The sequence below is a fragment of the Cygnus olor genome, chromosome 3, assembly GCF_009769625.2.
Source record: "Cygnus olor isolate bCygOlo1 chromosome 3, bCygOlo1.pri.v2, whole genome shotgun sequence".
Classification (NCBI taxonomy): Eukaryota; Metazoa; Chordata; class Aves; order Anseriformes; family Anatidae; genus Cygnus; species Cygnus olor.
Window position 1 is genome coordinate 65,148,860 of NC_049171.1, and position 20,922 is coordinate 65,169,781.

At 42.4% G+C, this 20,922-nt stretch overlaps 1 protein-coding gene and 1 long non-coding RNA gene across 8 annotated transcripts in view; one reads left to right on the forward strand and one right to left on the reverse strand.

The window, feature by feature from the left end:
• SYNJ2 (synaptojanin 2) overlaps positions 1-5,017 on the reverse strand; it is a 64,635-nt gene extending 59,618 nt beyond the window's left edge. The window contains exon 1 of one of the 5 annotated variants that reach the window (XM_040553195.1): positions 4,822-5,017. In XM_040553195.1, coding sequence (XP_040409129.1) covers positions 4,822-4,936 — 115 coding nt within the window. In that variant the 5' untranslated portion in view covers positions 4,937-5,017. Of the gene's footprint in view, positions 1-4,302; positions 4,566-4,821 lie in introns of those variants that run through there. The other 4 variants (XM_040553194.1, XM_040553197.1, XM_040553196.1 and 1 more) reach the window with 4 other exon arrangements.
• Positions 1,739-20,825, forward strand: LOC121068155. Of its 3 annotated transcripts, XR_005818662.1 has the most exons (8): positions 4,570-4,689; positions 5,132-7,629; positions 8,080-8,190; positions 10,009-10,178; positions 12,527-12,725; positions 14,940-15,041; positions 17,790-17,881; positions 19,619-20,825. It is a non-coding gene; the product is annotated as an uncharacterized LOC121068155 (long non-coding RNA). The 3 variants fall into 3 exon arrangements; XR_005818663.1 differs by lacking the exons at positions 4,570-4,689; positions 10,009-10,178; positions 12,527-12,725; ... (1 more) ...; positions 17,790-17,881; positions 19,619-20,825 and adding an exon at positions 1,739-3,949 and having other exon boundaries at positions 5,132-5,238; positions 8,080-8,471; XR_005818661.1 differs by lacking the exons at positions 10,009-10,178; positions 12,527-12,725; positions 14,940-15,041; positions 17,790-17,881; positions 19,619-20,825 and having other exon boundaries at positions 5,132-5,238; positions 8,080-8,471.
• Positions 20,826-20,922: the final 97 nt, after the last annotated feature.

Consider the following 20,922-nt stretch of genomic DNA (forward strand, 5'->3'; position numbering starts at 1 on the left):
CACCTGGTAATTACCAAACTTCGCTAAAAGCTTCCCACTGATACTTTTTAGCAATCTTTCCTTCCACTAAACATATAATTGAGTATCCACCCTTCTGCACTAATTACAACTGTGTTGTGTGTTCATAACAGCATTAGAGAACTGCACACAGTGTGCATTCCTCAAGTGCTTTTTTAATGTTAATTATTTAAAATCTCCTGATGTAAATTATATATAAGGTTAGCGTCTTAGGGGAAATTATTAACTCTTGCAAAACAAAAGGTGCACAATAATTCAATAAAAACAAGCTATAATAAACTCAACTGAAAGTGACCTTTTTCCAAGCGTAAAATGTTTCAGAGCCAAAGGAAAACACCACGAGAAGACATATACCTGCTATCCAAGTGCGACTTCCCGCTTAGACAGGCTGCAAATTCGATTTAATGGCTAGCAGGAACTGGCCAGGCATATGCAGTTTCCTTTATCCAACCCTTCCTTAGGGCTCATCTCCCAGGCTTCAGCAGGAACCACCAGGGCTCTCAGACACGCAGTGCCCAGGAAGCTCCGTGACTGCAGGAAGGGGGCAGAAAGGTACCACCAGCCCAAGCCGAACATTAAGGACAGACATAGAAACACCTACAACTTCCAGGTAAAACCACAGAAAGAGCTCTTTAATAAAAAAAGCCTGGGACTGGCTTACAGATGCTGGTTCTTCCCTCTTTTTTCAGCCTGACTCTGGAAATATTTAGACACCTGCTTAGCCGTAGGTACAGCCATGCATACATGCTCTGAAGTGTTTGTAAGTATTTGTAGAGCCCAATTGGATTGACGTGACAAGGGTATCAAGGAGCTTGTTTCCTTTATTTGTGCTTCTTTCAGCATTGTGGTGACAGAGGTGTGAATTTTTATGAGAAAGAATAAATGCATAATCAAACAAGTTTCATATACAAAAACACTTGAGAAAAAAATATATGCACTATGTCCAGCATAATAACCTAGAAATACGTTCAACATCTGGTGTTATATGAGTTCAGATCATTAACTTGCTTCCAGCTGTTTTCTGTCATCCTCGGACAAACCCAAAGCACTTTGTTGTATTTTCATTTACGTTCATAGTCTTTCACTGCTGAAGTCTTCCCATTCACATCCAATCCAAGCTATGTAGGCATTATGCAAGTCAGGCTGGATTATGTAATAGCATATACATCAAGCAACATAGGGTTGGGAAGAAGTCTGTGGGCAGACTTACAGTTAAGAGAGTCTGGATGTTCTAAATGTTAAGCAATATTTTTTACCATATATATTTCCTAGAAAGTGTATTGCCTGCTTGAAAACATTGCAAACAAATCAAAAAAGGAGCATTTTGAAAAGGTTGGTTCACCAGCTTTCTATATTAGATGGAAAACACTGTTTCTAGTAAGGGATTATATTTCCATACCTGTATATTAATATATTTATTCACAGCCAAAGAAGAAAGGGTTTTAAAAAAAAAAAAAAGGTTTGTACTGGCCACTCCTGTGGTCTGCAGGCAGTCAAGAACATAGAGATAAGTCTCTAAGTCATTTCCCTAGAACTTGACCATGTGGTTCCTGTTATATATCACATATATTAACAAAGAAACATTGACAGTGTAACCCAGAAAAGCAAGGCTTCTGTCAAGTAGATTATTTCTACTGCATGGTTTGTAGGAATCCACAAACAGGAAAAGTTTGAACACCACTAAACCACAGAAAAATTTATAATTTTTTTTCTTTTTACAAATTTTAGTAAGTTTTAGAAATACAAATATAATAAAGAGACTAATTATATAAATATCCTGGCATAAGAGTAAAATGAGTCATGCTGTACGGCTCATTGTTTTTGATAGCACACAGAAATATATTCACAATATGTTTGCACAAGTATTAATGTTTGATTTCAAAAACCCCGCTCAGTGATATATTTGTACATATAATTACAAAACTAAAACTAATTGTAAACATTGAATGTACACACAGCACAGAAACGGCTTTCTGTACAATAAAGATCCGTAGGTAAATACCTGCCACTTCCTGGTTTTGCATCCCTGCCCCACAAGGCTATGCCCTGATTTCCCCCCGGCCCTAGCAGGGAACCACAAAGCTCTACCTGCAACCGAGGCTGCAGGGGAGGCACGAGGCTGCTCTGTGGAGCACTCCTCTTGACTGCATTTCACCTGCTACAATAAAGTTAAATATCTATATTTTCAGCACTCTAGCTTTAGTATACATTTCAGTTCATCTATGAAGTGTTAAAACTGTAACGTGTTGAAAGTAGCACATCATTTTGAATCTATATTCCCCCTTGTGTAAGCAAAAGCTTCTAAATCAACGACAATTTTTCCTCAATCTTCATGACTGTAAGTTTCTTCTGTAACAGAAGCTACTTATTGATGTTCTAGTTCAGCGAATTCCTGGAAGAATTGTTTACGCTGTCACCCATCCTTCTGGACAGGTCTAAAGCCTTAGGGTTGCAAAATAAAGCCTCTTGCAAAATGTACCTTTAAATGCAAAACAGTAAATTTTACCCTACAGCGTCATCATGAGAAGAGGAAGGGAAAAAACCTACTGTCCTTAAAAATACTGTTTAACTGAAAATTGTGTGGCCATCATATTGCATCACTATTCAGAAATGTTAATCTTCTACTGAGGTGTTTTATGGCCAGTAACAACCTAAAGCCAGTCAAAACAGAATTCGTGTTGTTTCTGTTGTCACCCTGGCTGTGGAGTTTCTTCTTTGCAATTCTTGTAAATTTACCATCACAATACCTACTGCTGTTTTTCCCTCCTTTTCTGGTCCTTTGCTTCATAAAGAGAAGAAATGAATTAAACAGGCTCAACTGGATAAACTAGCTCTTCCTACAATACAGGAACAAACCCAGGCAGGAAGAGAAACTAGATGAATTAAAATGGCAAAGCTATTAACACGGAGTAGGTTGGGTGCCAATGCATAAATGATTACAGTTATCTCAAGAGGTGAGATTGGACTTTCAAAAGGCATGAGAAACAAGCCTTTACACTAGCCACCATACAGATCATTACTTCAAAATTCATGTAGCAAATTAACGTGTATTTTAAAAGAAACTGTATAAGTTCTCTAATCACTTCTAGCTATGGCTATTTAGATGAAGGATAGCAACACTGGGAAAGAAATATCTATTTTAAGTTGGTGATTCCTTAAATTAGTAAGATTACAAATAATCTTCCCAACTACTGGTCATACAAATGGCTTGGGGTCGCTAGATGAACGCTGGTCTCTCAGTATTATTCATGCACATTGGCTTTAGATGGTGGAATTGCTTTGGATGTATACCAGAATAACAAAAGCCAGATCAAAATTCACTGATGTCAATGGAGAGTTTTAATGTCAAAACGTTTTTGGACCAGGGAAAGTGAGTAAAATGCTGGTCAGTACTACCAGACCTATCGCTTTGAGAGTTCACTTAAAACTGACGGCAAAACACATAGAAAATGTAACACATTTTTCTGCAGATTAATGTCCACCGTTACCAATGAATCTAACAAGAAACTGAACCCTCAACGTATCACACAATATAACATTCCCATAACAATTAAAAAAATGCAGGCTGTGACAATAACAACATATTTATCAGGACACTTCAAAAGATTTGCACTCTTGGAGCTTGTTCTCATGCAAATCATTGGCCTCCCGTACAGCTTGTTGGTTTTCCCCGTTCATATAAATCCCTAACACCTGGAAATCGGGCATTTTGGCCTGGATGTCCTGCCACCGCCTGCCATGGAAGATCTGATTCAGCTTCCTCGTGCCCTGTTGCTCTCCTCAGTGATCAATGTGACCGGCATTGCACAAAGCACAACGTACGGACAGTTTTTACCACAAAACCCACGGTTTAAGCCTCACCCCTTTCCTTTGAGCTGCCTGAACACAGACCCCCTCCACACCACAACCAGCGGCACCACTGCAGGCGCAGGTAAGCGCTACGTGCCAAACCATTGAACCTGGCACGACCGCGACACCTTCCCCTGCATTTTTCGTGCCCAAACACTCTCAAATCACCCCATTTTTCTGCGCTACCGCTGCATTAACTCCTAGGCGGCAGGTGCCGAAGCCCAGGACCAGACAATTCCCAGGACGCCCGTGAGCGCCTTCCACGGCCCGGGCAGAGAGCAGCAGGCCCGGGGGAGGGCTGTGAAGGGCCGGACTCTGCCGTGAGCGGCTCGGGACGAGTGCCCCGAGCCCGGTGCCCACACAGGGCCCCCACGCGTGTACCGGGCCCCCCCCGTGTGGCGCACCGGGTCCCCGCCCGCCCCGCCGGGCACTTACTGAGCGCCGCCACGGTGCCGGCCTCCAGCAACAGGCAGTCCCGGCGGCTGCGAGCCTCCAGCAGGGCGCTCGGCCCCGGCTCCTGCTTCCAGAGCAGCCGCAGCCCTTTGCTCAGCGCCATGGGGGCCGCTGGGCACGGCGGGGGAGGCTCGGTGCCCGGAGGCCGCCCGCGGCAGGCGGTCACCTCGGCGGGCCGCCGGGAGGCGCCCGGCGGAGAGCTGCCGGCTGCCGGTCCCCCGCCGAGTCCGGGATCGCCCTTCCCTTCTTTTCCCTTCCCCTCCCCTCTTCCCTTTCTCTTCCCACCCACGGTCCCTTGGAAACTTTCGAGAGTCAACTTTGTCCCTCCGGCTCCCGGCAGCTCCTCCTCCTCCTCCTCCCCCGGGACAGGTAGGAGCCGCCGGGACGGGGAGGAGGAGCGGCGGCCGCCACCGCCCCGCTGCCCTGCCCGCAGCCCTCCGTGTGTCCTCGGGCCGTGTGCCCCCCGTGAGGCCGGGGACAAGCGAGGGGCCCTGGAGGCACCGCAACCGTCTCCCCCCGCCGGTGCGGGAGGCTCAGGCCGCTGCCCCGGGTCGGCTCCGTTCCCCCGCCGCTTCCCGGGCGGAGCGGAGCGGAGCGGCCGGGCCTGCCCCGGCATGGCGGTGAAGCGATCCCCGCCTGCCCGTCACGTCGCGCCCCGCAGGCACGGAGGGCTGCGGCCGGGCCTCCAAAACGCCGTCCTGCCGGCTGGCAGCAGAGCTTTTGGGGTTGGAAGGCGCCGTTTTCCCTTTTGACTTGAATAACGATCAAAAACAGTGCCCCTTCGTGTAAAAATACTACTTTTTTTCTTTAGTTTCGCAGGATTCCTGTCACAAATCTGGGCTGAAACTGTAGAGGATGAAGTATTTGCAGAGTTCAGCCATAAGGAATAGATCGACGAGGTTAGGCACACATACGCAAGTACGTGCAGATGAGAGACGATCTGATGTGCTTTCTATCAGAAAGAGTAATCTTGTTTATACGCAGATGAAACAAGCATGATGAGTGAAAGCACGCAGCTTGCCCAAAGTCTGGGGGTCTTGGAGGATGTAAGAAAGAGTGCGAATTAATCACGTGCAATTTTAAACAGAAAAGAGAGACATGGCTTTCTTACAGCTGACTTATGGAAAAAGCACAAGAAGAATCTGTTTACATCTTTCACCGTGAATTCTTTTCATAGAGAAAAGTGCCTACTAGAGATAAAATGCTGAAAGAATCACTTAAATAATCAGAGATGCCAAAGACAACTGTATCATATGATTTTAAAAAGTTGCCCTGGATCATTCACTTATGTGTTTAAAAATAACAACAACAAAAAGTCTTTTTTGATGTTTCTTTTGCCCTTGAGGAATGATGCTTCATCATCCTCTGTAAACTCCATTATGAGAGTAAACCATCACTTTGAGGGCGCTGGCATGTCACTCTTGCCCATGTTTGTAATTCATTAGCAGTTTTTGTCAGTAGGGCTTTTTGCAGCAACTCACAAGAACACATCATTCTCCTAGTTAAGTTAATTTTCTTCATAGAGGTGTATAGAATGCTGTGTTTGGGATTTTTTATGAAGGTGTTGATGATAACATATGAAAACATACTGATGTTTTTTGGTTGTTGCAGAACACTGATTGCACAGTCAAGGATTTTTCAGCTTCTCATGCTGCCCTGCCAGTGAGGAGGCTGGGGTTGCACAAAGAGCTAGCGGGGAGGAGACACAAGTTGGACAGGGAACCCAGAATAACCAGAGGGATGTCCCACACCATATGGTGTCATGCTCAGCAATACAAGCTGGGGTAAAAAAGGAGGGGGACATTCAGAGTGATGATGTTTGTCTTTCCAAGAAACCATGACATGATGAGCCCTGCTTTCCTGGAAGTGGCTGAACACCTCCCTGTCAATGGAAAGTAGCAAACGAATTCCTTGTTTTTCTTTGCTTGTACACCACAGCTTTGCTTTACCTAGTGAACTGTCTTTATCTCAACCCACAAGTTCTCACACTTTTGTGAGATGTGGTGAGAGACCACATCCCAGCTGGGGAGAGTGAGAGAGCAGCTGGGTGGTGCTTAGCTGTCTGCTGGGGTTAAACCACAACAATACATAATTAACAATACATAATTAAGGATTATTAAAAAAGCATGTTGTCAGAGTTGTTGAACAAAATACTAGAAGTGAAAGAACTGGTGCACCTTGGATAATAGTGTTTTCAGCACCTCAAATGCATGTGAGGAAATGAAGATATGAGAGGAAAACTCAGATGAAGGTGGAAAAATGGACCCCCTTAGCAGCATAAATGACAAAGCTCATTAAAAGAATCCTTTTAATTAAATTTAATTAAAAGAATTAAAAGAAACCTGCTATGATCAGACCTTTTTGGAGGGTTCTGGGTACAAAACATCCAAAGTACAGAAAGATGTGTTTTTAAAGGAGTGATGTCACAATTACTGAAAAAGCAGTAAGTCAGTTAATTAGATATCTCACAGGTCAGTTGCCTTAGAAACATCACAGAATGGTTGAGGTTGGAAGGGACCTCTGGCGGTCACCTAATCCAATGCCCCTGTTCAAGCAGGGTTACTGAGAGCAGGCTGCCTAGGACCATGTCCTTTTTTTTGAAGACTCCAAGGACAGTGAGAGGCTCGATTGATATACAAGGGGGGCATGCAAAGGTTTTCTTTGTTTTATGGTAGACAAAACCTTTTCATCTAACCAAACCAACGTCACTCGACACAAAATCCATATTTAAGTGAAAATATTGAGATTAACGGCTCACCATTTAGGTGATGTTTGGAGCTGAGCTGTCTTTTGCTGAGGAGCTTTTATATGTGAGTAACGTAGAAACTGATTAATTCCTGAGCTGAGGAGTCCCCCAGGTGAAATCATTCTCTTTCCCAGAACAGCTGTTTTCACATGGGCCATAAACCTTTATTGACTCCTTGACATTTTTTTATTTCATCTTCCTTTCTTAGTGAACTTTTCCTTTCCTTTAATCATTTTAATCCTTTCCTTTAATCATTTGCTTTGATAGTTTCTTCATATTAGTTTCTCTGACACTCTTCACATTCACGTCTTTTTTTTTTTTTAATCACTTTTTCTACATCTGAGCAGCCACAAATATTTTGCATCATTATCTGAATGTTCTCATAGCTAAATATTGGGAGGTGATGTTCTGATGTCTCTGCTGCCTCTAGCTGACAGAAGCAACAGGTCAGTGGGTGACTCTACTGTTCTGCATGCAGGGAACAGCAGGAGTGTTTGAAGAGTGGATTATCTCTTGGCAGCAGTAACACTCCTTTGCTCTCCTGTTTCCTTCCAACTCCATTTGTAAGTCCTGTATCTACAGGAGAGGGAGGGAAATCCTTCTATCGATCTCCCTATCAGGCAGGGAGGAATTCTTAAGATCTCTTGTTTGCTGACCACAGTTATGAGAAATGCAATTCAAACAAAATTGCAGCACTGATATGTTAGAAGGCTAGCCTCTGTGGTAGAAGGAAAGCGTTCAACTAATAAAGTTTGCTTCCTGTTAACCCACCTGTGGCGAACTGTGTTGAAGGTAATATATATATACTGTATGTATACGGATTTTTAAGCCTAGTTCTTTTGCTGTAATTAGAAATTCAGATGTTACCTCAGCTGCCATGGGCAGCTGTGATTTCTGAACACTTCTACCTTCTAAGTCATTACTCAGTTCGCTCTTATTTTCAATCCCTTCATCTCCCCAACTGCTTGTTTACCTCTGAAACTTGCTATGCATTTAATGACTTCCACTCCTAGGTCCTTATGGAAATGGATGTTTACGAGGCCTGGATAACCACCTTAATGACAAAGAGTCCTGCGTGCTGATTAGCAGGTGGCTTTGAACATCGGTCCAGAGACACGGATCACGTACGTTGATCAGAAGGGCACAGAAGGGGAACAGCAGAGGTGTTAAATATCAGAGTGGAGCAGAATTGGGGAGAGCTGGTTGTGTTATGCCTAGCTGTCTACTAGGATGTCTGGAAGAGCTGTGTGAACTCCATATTCTAGGCTTTGGGGCATGGAACAATGAATGTCCACGTATTCATTTGTCTTTATGTGCTATTGAGCGATCTATGCAAACAGGGGTACTTTCCTACAAAAATGCTGATATACAGTAGAAACAAACAAAAACCAGTGTGGAAAAAGAAGCAATGGTAATTCTTTTTAAAGCTCTGAAACCAAATATCAAAGATTACTTGTGAGGGCATTTCCTGGAGACTTACGGCCACCTGACATGTGGTCCCAAATGGCCTTAGTGATCACAAATTCCTCAGGAAATGTGCGCGCCTGCAAGGTCATTGAAAATATTTTGGGTTTTGCCTTTTCCGAGAAACTTGTGACTACACAGAGCAAAGAAGAAATAGGGAAATATCTCAGCCTAGCTTTTCCTGCATGACATCTAAAACAATAAGTTTGTGTTGCTAATATGCAAAACCTTTTATTGTTTTCACATTTTCTGGTTAATATTGGAGTAACTTATTTTAAGCTGAATTTGCCACAGAGAAGAATTTGTAGGCTGAAGTGCTCAAGTGTTGTTCTGAAAGTAGCTGTGGGTTTTTCTTGTCACCTCTTACATTCCCAGTGAAACTGAGAGAAGAGGTTTCTATTCTAGTTGGTTACGCTTGTCTTGCCTGTGTAAAGAACTTTGTGTGCAAAAGACATCTGGTACTTTGTTACAGAAAAAGTTTGATATACTTTGAGCTAGGTCACCGTTTCTCAACAAAGTCAACATCTCCTTTAAAATAACTGTGGGAAGTGTAAGAAGCACACGCGATAAATTAGCATGCTTTATTTGTCTGTTTAGAAGCTGACAAGGAACATTTGACCTTGCCAGGAGCGTAAGAGGAGTGATGCAGAGACACTTTCTTCACTTAAGACAGTGGCAGTATTTTCCACTTGCCACTCTTTTACAGCCTTTCCCAACGAGGGTCCCTTACTCCTCACCCCTGCAGTCTGTGATCTTCACAGCAGGAAGAAGAAACTAAATACTAATATTTTTGTATTGGTATTACCCTTTAACAAATTATTTGGAATGGAGAGGGGTGGGTTAATGAAGCAGACCTGATCTTCCAGTTTAGCAGAACACTTAAATGTATGCCTAGCTTTAAACTATGTGAGTAGTTTAAATCTCACAGCACCTTTCTTGGGTGAGACTTGTCAAGTGAACAAACATTGCAGGTTCAGCTGCTGAAGGTGGTTGGACTGGAAGCCAACTGGCTTTAGACTCAGCCTCTCTGGCCTCAGGCTGTACTTCCAGACTGGCAGAGGGACTGGGCTGTGAATTCAGGCTCTGAACTTGTACCAGCAGTGGCTGAGGGATGCTCTGGTGGAGTGCTGACCGTTTTGTAAATGCTGCTAATGAAAAAGCTGTGTGTGAAGTGTTGTTGGGAGGTCAGTGGAATTTCTCACCTCCTCTTCCATCTTCCACTTACTTGTAGTTTAACTGTGTGCGTGCTAAATCAGAGATCTATCTAGCAAGGCAGGCATTGCATTTGCAGAGACTAGCCTTTTCTTAAGATACTATTTTCAGTAACAGCAGCTGTTTTAAATATTAACGTTCTTCATCCCAAAACTATGTGCAGATGAGCAGCATAAGTCAGGCGGCATTTTTTCAGGCAGTAATAGTGACCAGACAACCAGATACAAATGTTATTCTTTCTTCCAGACTGACGTGCTTATGATTAGTTGTAGGTACTCCTCTGTCATGTTCAAAGGACTAGGAAGCCACAAAGTTTTCCACAGCTTCTTGCCTAGTCTTCTGGAACTCCTTATAGGAAAACCAAGATGCTTGGTAAAATAGAAAGTTCAGATTTAAAGCGAACTGCTCAGTATCTACGTGGACAGAGATGTCGCGTGTAAGTTGGCACTTTTTTCTGGTGAGCAAAAGGTCTTTTTTATCTTCTGTCAAATTGTGCACACTTCTGTTGAACGTGAACAGCGATAGCAGCTTTGTGATTACCCATATCAAGGTGTATGGTTTTGATAAGGCATAGGAGGCCTCCCTCTTGTCCGTGAGCCAACTATGAAGAAAATTTCAGAGAGAGGCAATCGCAGACTGCCTGTTGTGGCATTTCTCTTGTATATGGCACATACCATTGTTACAGAGAACTGGAGGAGACAAACCGCTGGCCCAATGCAGCGAAGTCATGCCTAAATTCATTTCTAAATAAGAATTGAACTGTTCTATTAATTCTCCCTATTTGTAAGAAGGAAGAATAGAGATTTCCTGGTTGTTAGAATCCGTGACTTTCATTGTCTGTTGAGGTGTTATAGCTAGCTAAACAAGCAGGTGAATACAAGGGTAGAAAATGCACAGATACAACTGGAAGCTGATTATTATATAGAAGATTAATGTACATGTAAATAATTGAAAAGAACAGAAAACAAACTTGTATTTTTTTAGACTAACCAAGTCATACAAAAATTGGAAAAGTTGAGGAGAAAATAAAGCCAATCAAGTCACAGCAGGGTTTCATATATACAAGGTTGATTTTCATGGCACAGTATGTGATTTCTTGAGAAAATGTTAGCTTCTGATCCCTTTCACTGTGATTCATATGTAAATGAATTATGTTAACACAAGAATCTTCCATTAGTTGTCGTTGGGTAATACAGAGGCTACCCATCAGAAAAGAGGAGTATAAAGAGCAGATGGGTTCTCCAGTGAGGCACTTAAAACGAGGGATGGGAAGAGAGGGCAAGGATAACGGAGCTTCCATGCTCAATATGTAATTCTAATTCATGTTAATTTATTTAAAGCTTATTTACAGTCTGCCCTCAGTGCAATTGGACATTTGAGGGAGCATATATTCTAAGAATTTCAGCGTATAAGCATTAGTGGGAGTTGTTTGAACATTTGTGAGGATAATTGGGCATTTATTTTCACTTGCTTGCTATTTACATTTGTAGCATGTTCTAATAGGATTTTGTTAGTTAGGTGAGCACATCTTCTGTGTCCACAGAAATGCATATATAAAAGCAAGGAAACTGATATTTTAAAGTAGTCTTGAGCCAGTCTTTTTTTTTTTGCTTGCACACATAAGACAAAGATAAAGTGAAACTAATCTTTTTTTTTTTTTTTGAACAGAAATGACTGTTGGACACAACTTGTACAAAAGTTTCAGATTTGCTCAAATATTTAGGAAAAAGGGTGGGTAAGGAAGAGAAGAGAATGGTCTGTTTGGAGAGCACCACTTTTATACGATCAAATCATGACATCAGTAGGTTTTTAGAAGCTAAGTGCTTACCTTGTGAAACATGACTTTGTACCAAGAGTGCATGAGATCACCGCTTTCCAAAAGAAATAGTAACCTACTTTGGGGAACACAAGGCAGAAAAGCGTATTGCTATTCTTTGACTCATACTTCCTCTTGTGTGGATGAATATATTATCAGCACTTTTACTTCTTCTGTACTTTTCTTCAGACAGGTCTCATAGGTCTTTCTTTAAAAGTGCTTTAAACAGAGCATGTGGCAGCGGTGATCTGTGCCAGGAGCATGGGAGAACCCAACTGCTATCTAGCAGCCAGTACCACCACCCTACAACCACTGACAAAAGGAGCCTTGTATCTCTGCAATTAGGGTAATTTTTCCCAAATCTTAAATATAATCCAGAAACCCAGTTCTCATATCTAAGGTCGATGGGAAACATTCCTTAGGTGCAAGGTTCAGGAGTTTTTTTGCTGCATATTCCTTACAATACAGGATTGTATCAAAGGCAGTGCCTTTGATAATGGACCCGGATCTGGTTGTATACCAGATATTAACCACACAGAAAAATGCCGTGTATTCAGTCACCCTCTCAAAACAACCCAAACTGTCCTGCGCACACATTCTCTCTTCTATTATCACATCACGTCAACATTTTTTTCCATTTTAGTTGTTTCCAGTACAACATATGTGGTACTTTTAAGTTCAAGGTAAGCCTCTTTCTCTCATTTCATTCTATAAATGGAGGCTGTGTGGTGTTTATGCCTCATGATTTAGAAAGCCCTGCCCATTAATTTTCAGATTTGGGATGAGTTTCAGACCAGAGAGCAAGGAGAGCAAGAGGCAGTGTAATAACACATTCATGTGAAGGAAGGAGAACATTTTCGTTTACCTGAAAGACTGAGGGTTGGTTTTTTACTATTTTCTGTACATTTTTATAAGTCTTGTAAAAATGGCATTGGGCAATAAATCTCAAAAATTCTTCTTCTTGTCAGCAGCTTTATGACAGACTGACTTAGACTGAGTAGTCTGAAGTGACACAATGTGAACCAGTTCAAACCAGCATCCTCAGTGGGGTTCCTCATTACAACACCAGCCGTGAACTGGAGAAGTGCTAGGCCATGTAGGAGAAGGAGCAATCTGGCTAAGGAGCCGAGCTGCTTCACAGCCCTGCAGTTTATTTGCATCTATATGGTGAGTGCAGAGTGAACAGCATTGCTTTTCTTGAAAGGAAAGGAGTTCTCCAGGAAGAGCTGTTATTTCTGTCAGCACTGCTGGGAAGGGGGGGCTGGCTAAATAGCACAGAGCGTGTGAGTGAGGGGAAGAGACCAGAAAAGAGAAGTGCTGAGGAAATACCATGGTTTAAAGTCATTTGAACAACTGTTTTGGTATGCTGTATTATTCCTAATGCACCAGTTAAACCCACGGACAAGTAAGCAGAGAGGCGTTCATTTGGCTTGCTTGTCAGTATTTGTTTTTTGACAGTTTGACTTGTTTGTTTAGGTGTGCCGTTCTGCTCCAGTAAAAAGATTTTGCATTGCGTTTATAAAAAGATTTGCTTGTACTTCTAACCCTTGCCATGGCTGCTGTTAACATGCAAACCATAAGGGGAGTTTGAGGTTGGCTAAGGACGATCCATTCCTACCCCAGAGTGCAGAAGGCTTGGATTGCACTGTCTGTAGTCTTCGTGCAATCTCTGCTGGTGTGAGGACTGCTCATAGCACACGTGGCAGAAGCGTTCACGCCACATAGGTGGGCAGGCTAGTCTAGAGCACCCTGACCCTGCTGATTGAAGGCTGCAGGAATTACAGCTGAACTCATTTTAAGACTGTTTTCCTGCTCGTACTCCAGGGAGTGAGGCTCAAAAATTGCAGGGTAGAACAGGGGTGAGAAACCAGTGTTCCCTGTGGTCTGCACTCTGTTCCTAGGACGTTTGCTGGCTTTTGGTTCCAGCTACTGTTCAGGAGTTCCCAATACCCCAGGTGGGAAGGGGTGAGCACAGCACCTGGGCAGGCCTGAATAATCCCAGCAGCATCGTTAGAGCAAGGGGGGCAAGGGGGAGCGGAAAGGGGGCTCATGAGCGTGGCTGGAAGAGTTTCCCGCTCCTTCCGCTGCCTTTACCCGTACTCTTTGTCGCTAGCCCTCCCTTCTCCCTGCTTTGTTCTCTGCTGCTTTTTGTCCTGTCACTCCTCTGGTCTTTACTTTCTGTTATTAGTGATCCTGGCGCACGGGGAGAGCGGCATCTTGGCCATCCCTGCAGTTTCTTCCTGTGGCTTTTAAAAAGATGGGCGCAACAACAGCTTTCATGTGCTTTTCTTTCAGAGTAGCTTTCGCTGCATATTTTGGTAGGAGTTCAGCTGAATTCTCTCTTTACTCCTTCCAGAAAGTGGAAATAAACTTCATCTGGGCCTGGAGATTTATTGCAAACTACACAGAAGGGCCAGAACTGATGCAGAGCTTTTCCACATGGAAAGACTGATGCAGAGAGCTCACAGTGTGCCCAAATAAAAGCAGAGATGCTCCGTGAGCCTAAAATGCCTCCTAGACGAGAGGGTAACTAAAGCTTGGTTCAGTCCTAGCAGCTCAGAAGGCTGACCGGGCCGGCAGCCACCTCACACAGCCGCTCTTGCAGGGCGCAGAGCAGAGCCCAAAGGCTTTGGAGGATCTTTGGCTGCACACGGGGCCGGCCAAGGTGCCCTTGCATCCTGGGGCTGAGGGGAAGCAGACAGAGGTGACACACGTCCGCCCTGTCTTTCCCCATGCCGGAGAAAGGTTTATTACTAATCATTTTTATTACAGACACTAACACTAGATAATTACAATATGAATGCAGTAGCTCATTCAGAGAAGAGTGGTGCCAGACAGCACATACAAACACAGCTTTTCTGAACTCTTCTAGGAATTGTTCTAGACCCTCAATCCCCTCTGAAACTAGCGCAGTCCTCACAAGTTGCCCTTTCCTCATGATGGATTTGCACCACATTAGAATAGATGCCACACATCCATGCTGGAGGTTTATGTTGCACCATAGCATTCTTTAGCTAGCAACTTCCTCTTACTGATCGTGAATTAAATTTTGGGAGACTTTCTTGGACACTTACTTTTTTTTTTTTTTTTTAATCCCCTCCTCTTCTCCTTTCTGCCAAGAGTTAAGGCTGTGTTTATAAGCAGTAGCTAGCCTGGCACTAGTTCTTACTAGTAAAGCTTATCTAGTGCCAAGTAAACACAAGCATGTGCAAGCTAGGGAAGAAGCTTTCTATTCCTACCTCCTTCTCAAAGGTTTGTCTTAGATGAAAAAGTCCCCGCTGTACGTTTGGTAGGTGCAATTGGGGAACAGCCAGGGAAGTGTCACTGTTTAAACAGGGAAGACAAATGAAGAGCTTCCTTCCTTCTCATCTTTCTTTGTAGGCAGGATGAATCCTGAGCGGTGCAGTCCCGTGGAGCAGGATCAGATGGACCCTCCTGGGGCAGGGTCAAGCTCCACAGCTCCCCCCGACAGCAAGTTGTGTGGTTTGTATTTTGCTACTACAGCGCAACAGATGTTATATTTAACTTCTTACTTCTCTTCCAGCTGTTTAGTTTTTAAACAAAATCTGAGCTTAGAAATAATAGTCAGCTAGTCACAAACTAATCATCAGTTAGAAAGCTGTCCCTGACCCCTGTACAGCCCCCACTTCTGAGGTGCCTTCCCCTTTGGCAATAGTTTAACTATTTGGTGAATCATTGCGTTATTGGATGCACCAAATTTGATGAGGTCCTGGGTCTGGCTTGGAAAGAATTTCACTAAAAATAATAAAATAGATGAACAGTGGATAAACAGGGGGTCTTGTTCTGGGCTTCTGAAGGTCTGTGCTTCCAGCATGTCATTAGGAATTATAGTGGCAGCTAAGAAAAAAGTGGGTGGGGAGAGGAGGATTCTCATATAAACATTTCAAGGTACTTTGAGAAATGCCAGTAAATATTTCAGGTTCCTAGTACAGTTGTGACTGCAGGTATTATGATAAGGAACCTTAAGCCTAACCAAAGCCCTCCACATAGCCCTACAGAATGGTGAGAACATACCAACAACCATGTCCTTCTGCCCTATGAGACATGGGACCTCAGAGATGCTGGCAAAGTGAATCTAGTGCAATTTACATTAGGCATGCAAAAATTTTCACAAGTCCAGAAAAGACTAGATGAGCAGACAATGCACAAGGATCACATGGGAGCAGGAAGGTCCTCTTCCCCAAAAACACGTAAAGCAGAGAGGTAAACAGAATGAAGGGATGCATTTTACTTAACTTTTTCAGTTCATAGATAGTTCACCTCTTTTTAATTCTATCTAGATTTACAAATATTACAAAGAGTTTGTGATTTGTTGAGCTAGGCTTGAAACAGAAATATTATTTGCTAATCATTTTAACCTGATTATTGTCCTAGGGTAATTCATAGTCCTAGGAGACCTTATTGCTCTCTACAACTACCTGAAATGGTTGGCCTCTTCTTGCAGATACCTAGTGATAGGACTAGAGAGAATGGCCTCAACTTGTGCCAGTGGAGGTTCAGGCTGGAAATGAGGAGACATTTCTTCTCAAAAAGAGCAGTCAGGCATTGAAATGGGTTGTCCAGGGAGGTGGTGGCGTCACTGTCCCTGGGGGTGTTCAAGGAAAGGTTGGACGCGGTGCTTAGGGACATGGTTTAGTGGGCGACATTGGTAGTAGGGGGATGATTGGACCAGATGGTCGAGGAGGTCTTTTTCAACCTTAATGATTCTAACCCCTATGATTCTAAGATGCCACCACTCTGTTATACGAAGGGCTATAGAGTACAACATTGAGTACCTTAACTGACCTTGAGCACCTTAAGCAACCTAGTTATCTTGATGTGATTACAAATCTGAAAGCCTGCTACTTAGCTTCTGCATTAGAAGTACCATTGTGTTTAACATCCTGTTTTATCCACAAATGTAACAATTTTTTTTTGAACAGACTGATCTTCTACTGTAATTGATTACAAATGAAAGGGTAGCCCCTCAAATTATAAAGGTCCCCTTTTCAGTCCTTTTATCCTCTCCTTTAGCACAGAAAGAATAAGAGCGTGCTCTTGACAGTCCCTATCATGTAAACTCCAGTCTGCTGCCTTGCTATTTTCGAGGTGCCTGTGGGTGACCAACTTCATTAGTCACTGAGGCATCATGTAATTGCAGGTGGATGTGGGTGGACACTATGACAAGCAATTTAATAGGTACTTTTTGCATGTGTCAGAAACTTTACCATTACAAACCATCAGGAGCTCTGGAGTTCTTCTCCTTCAGCTGAAGGGGTAGAGAGGGTGAGGAGGTGCCCCAGGCACCTTTCTGTCCCAGGATACTTTTGGTTTTGGTAACATGCTGTGCTCTTCCTTCCCTGCACCAAGTGCCATGTTTACAGACACAGCCTTTCTGTTGTCACCCCTCTATGTACATGGGCCTGCACAGCCCACCTTCTCCACAACTCCAAAACCAGGGCCACCCCTTCTTTTTTTATCCCAACAGCTTAAGCACACCCCTTCCAGGTAGTGCAGCACAAAGATGTTTTCCTAAGAAACGTATCATGGCTGAAAGTGCATAAAAGGGCTCCAAAGTGTAGTTATTTCTGGCAGGAACCTGTACAGCTAAAAGTTAACCATTGCCCTCTCTCTCACTATTTCTGGCCTGCCTTTGGGCAAATCTTTTCAGGAATCCCTAAAAAGGATGTCAGAACCCTAAAAGAGACTATTTATTTATTTTACTCCGGAGTCACAGACTTTCTCTGCCTTTCCAATGGCTTCAGGCAACACTCTTCCACTGCTGTGGCCAACCCTCTTCTGAGCTGCCTGATGACAAATACTCTCTTCTGCAGCCCTCCTTCCCTTTTATCAGTTCTGCTACATGGTCAAAGAACCTGCCTGGTTACTTGCTCACTTGGCGGGTCTGCTTTCCAAGTTGATGCCTTTCTTTGCCACACTCGCTGCACAGCCTTGTCAGCCCACTGGGACTGCTCAGCATCCTTACCTAGCACAAGCACTGCGCCTTGCTGCATATATGCATACAGATACGCCGTGTGTCCTCTGTTCCTCTGGGCCAGTGCCTTGGGGGCAGGATCAAAACTGAAAAGTAACCCAACCACGTAGTACTTCTGTAATACTTTTTAAAAGTCTCCACAATCTATATACACATTTTAATTGTATTCTGTTATATTTTTAGCAAAAAGTATGTCTTGGAATAACAGTCAAATTATTTGCTGTTATTTTTTCAAGGCAGGAGGAGAGAGATGTTTCAAAGACAAACTATACTAATGAAGAATAACAGTTTTAGATCTGCATCTGTTGAGATTCAATTGCAACAGAAGGTAATGCCAATTAAAAGTGACCTCGAATTGATAAATATTTGCGAAGACAAAATAAGTTCATTAGCAAATGATTTTAAAAAGTGCAAGTGTCTAAAGACAGCAGGTACAAGAGGAAAACTAAGGGAAGCAAAAGTGTGCTGTTATGATCATACAATAAATGATACACCACCTTGCTTCAGCCCTAACTGAAAAATTGGACTTATCGAAACGTATTTTAACAGAAGAATATAGCCACAGACCAGAATCAGGAAAGCACAGTGTTTAGTAAACATGACATAGCTGGATTTAGATTGACTGGACCTGATTCAATAAAACTTGTCAAGTCTATCTTGAAGTAACTACTTGTTATCTGTGTAGATGACAGGAACCTGGAGTTCAAAAAGAACTCCAGGAAGATGGTAGATATGCAAGCAGTAATCTGAAGGAAGGCAAAAAATATATATATATTTTTAAAAAATGATAGTTTAAGAAAACACAACCAATTAGGACAGATTAAAAGGCCAAGAAATTAAAAATCAGTAAACACATTGTTTATGAAACAAGGAAATTATGTCATCTTAAATTCAGTACACCAAGGATGCTAGAACAGTACTTAAACAATTGATGTGCAAATAGCCATAGGATAAAAAGGTTTAAAAAAAAAAGGCTTATCTGAGTTTGTTGAGAAGAATCAATGTAAACAGTCAACTTCCTCAGACTAGTCTTCTAGTCAAACTAAAAGCAGGGAATATAGAAGTACAATACAGAAGGGTTTTAGTACTAATTTTGAGAGATTACCCACATTCAAGTGTTATAAGAAACTTAAAGGAATATATTCTAAACATGATGACTACCAGGAAGGCGTAAAACAAGCTTAGAATTGACTTACTTGGAATATAATTATTAATAAACTTATCAAAAGCAAAAAAAAAAACAACTCAGTTTGGTCTGGGTTGAAGAGAGAGACAGAACTGAATATCGTAAATTGAAAACATGGCTGGGAATTACGGTTCATTTGTTCTAGTTGCACAAAGCTCTATACACACTATATGAACTCTGTATGGAAGTTACCCAGCCAGGCAGCAACATAGAGCAACACAGGAGTTAATACCATAAACTGATGAGACAGCAGGAGGTGAGAACTACAGTCCTCATTCTGGCATGTATTAACAGTGCTTGCACAAGGAAGAGGACAGATCTCACCGTATGTATCACAGAAAAGTTTCAAGTAGACTCCTTTTTGTTTGTTTGTTTCATGCACCCCTGGGAAGAGAGGTGATACACATTGATAGGAGGGAAGAATTACTAAAACAGAATGGTTTATGTTAAACAGATTGCTGAAGGGATATAGCAAGACATCTAGTACGTAAGAATTATTAGACATTGTTTAACTGTTCTAGCTGAAAAAAATAAAGCTTTAAGGTAGCATTTTACATATGCACAACTTACGTAAGTGATGGATGTAAGGGAAATCTTTCTAAGTGATAACATGCTGGTCTACTGAAAAGGGCTATGCTGGCATGTTCTGGAATCCCCGTATTATAAAGCGTGTGTCTATGACTCATATGTCCTTTAAAATAGTCTGGCTATAATTGATACTGTCATAGTATGGGACCTACAGCTTGATCTCCAGCCAGTCTGTATGTTTCTAATCCTATAAGGTTGTTTTTTTTAGGGATTCTTTAGAAAAAAAGTTTTTTTTTTTTCCTGCTGAACACATTACCTCTACTGTTCCATGCTTGTTTGCAATTTTATTAGTGTCATTAGTGCTAATTATACAAGAAGAGTTACAGAAAAATGTGGAGAGTACATAGAGCGTAGAAAACAACCAATTCTAAAGCTGCAGATAACTCACCTTCCCCTGGCACATGCTCGCCCATCTCAGCGTGAAGCACTGAGGCAGGCAGAAGCTGCAGTAGCGGGATGCTCGCCGTCCTTTGCTTCCAGCAGACGGATGCACACCACAAGGCTGTGGAGTGCTTTTGGCCCATCCAGACTGCCTGGTGTACTTCAAACTACACCCCAGGAGATGCAGCTCCTTTCTTTACAAGGCTGTTAGTCTGAACTATCATGCTGCACTGTACAAAACTGATTTTGGTAGCAGTAAAACAGATGTATATTATTTCATCGTAATGTACAGTATAAAGTGTAGGATAAGGTACTATTTGCTGAAGAACTTTGTCATTGAAAACAAATTGCTCAGTAATGTCCAAGTTCCAGTGTTCATGCAAAGCTAAGCCTCGTTATAACATGAAAGAATATTCTAATTGCAATACAGTAAGTACTCTTCCAAAAAAAAACCATCATACATTGCAACAACAGTCTACTGCTGCAGTCTAATCCCCACGCGGTAGGTGTTGCTGCAGACAAGAAATACATGTAGCACTTCCTTTTGTACAGCTAATTTTTTATTGTTAAATAATGAACTTTGTAACGGAATAAACTATTAAGAAATTAAACCAAACAGCTAAGGCATTTGACATGTTTTACAGTCACTGGGATGGTGTCACTGTTTGGATATACCTTACCTTTCAGGAAAAGTGTAAATCAGGAAACAGTTTTAAGGCTTTTTGCTACTCCAGAGATTAATTATTCAGTTATGACAAATGAAATACTGAAGGGCACTGCTCAAGTCTTACTGTAAATTGTTTTTGTTTTATGACTGTGTCTTCAGAGCGAAGATTTTCTGTTGCTCCCAAATCACTCAACTTAACTATGCCACTATTCATGTCTAATTAAAAAAAAAAAACTACCAAAGACAATCTAATTTCTATTCTGGGTCAACACCATGCTGACACAAAGCCAGGAATACACAGCAGCACTGTGCTCTCCTACTTATTTGCAGTCAGGAGGGCTCCATCAACCACGAGCTGGGCTGACCTGAATAATGAAAGCTTACAACACACGCATAGCTTTTGCTGTTTGGCAGTCAACTAGCACTATTATACCATTATGTTCTGATGCCTGCTTGAGGGAAGGCACATGGACGCTTTCTCATTCTTCCACTAGCCAGTGCCCATAAGCTGATGAAAAGCTTATAAAGAGGCTTTGCTTCATTCTGC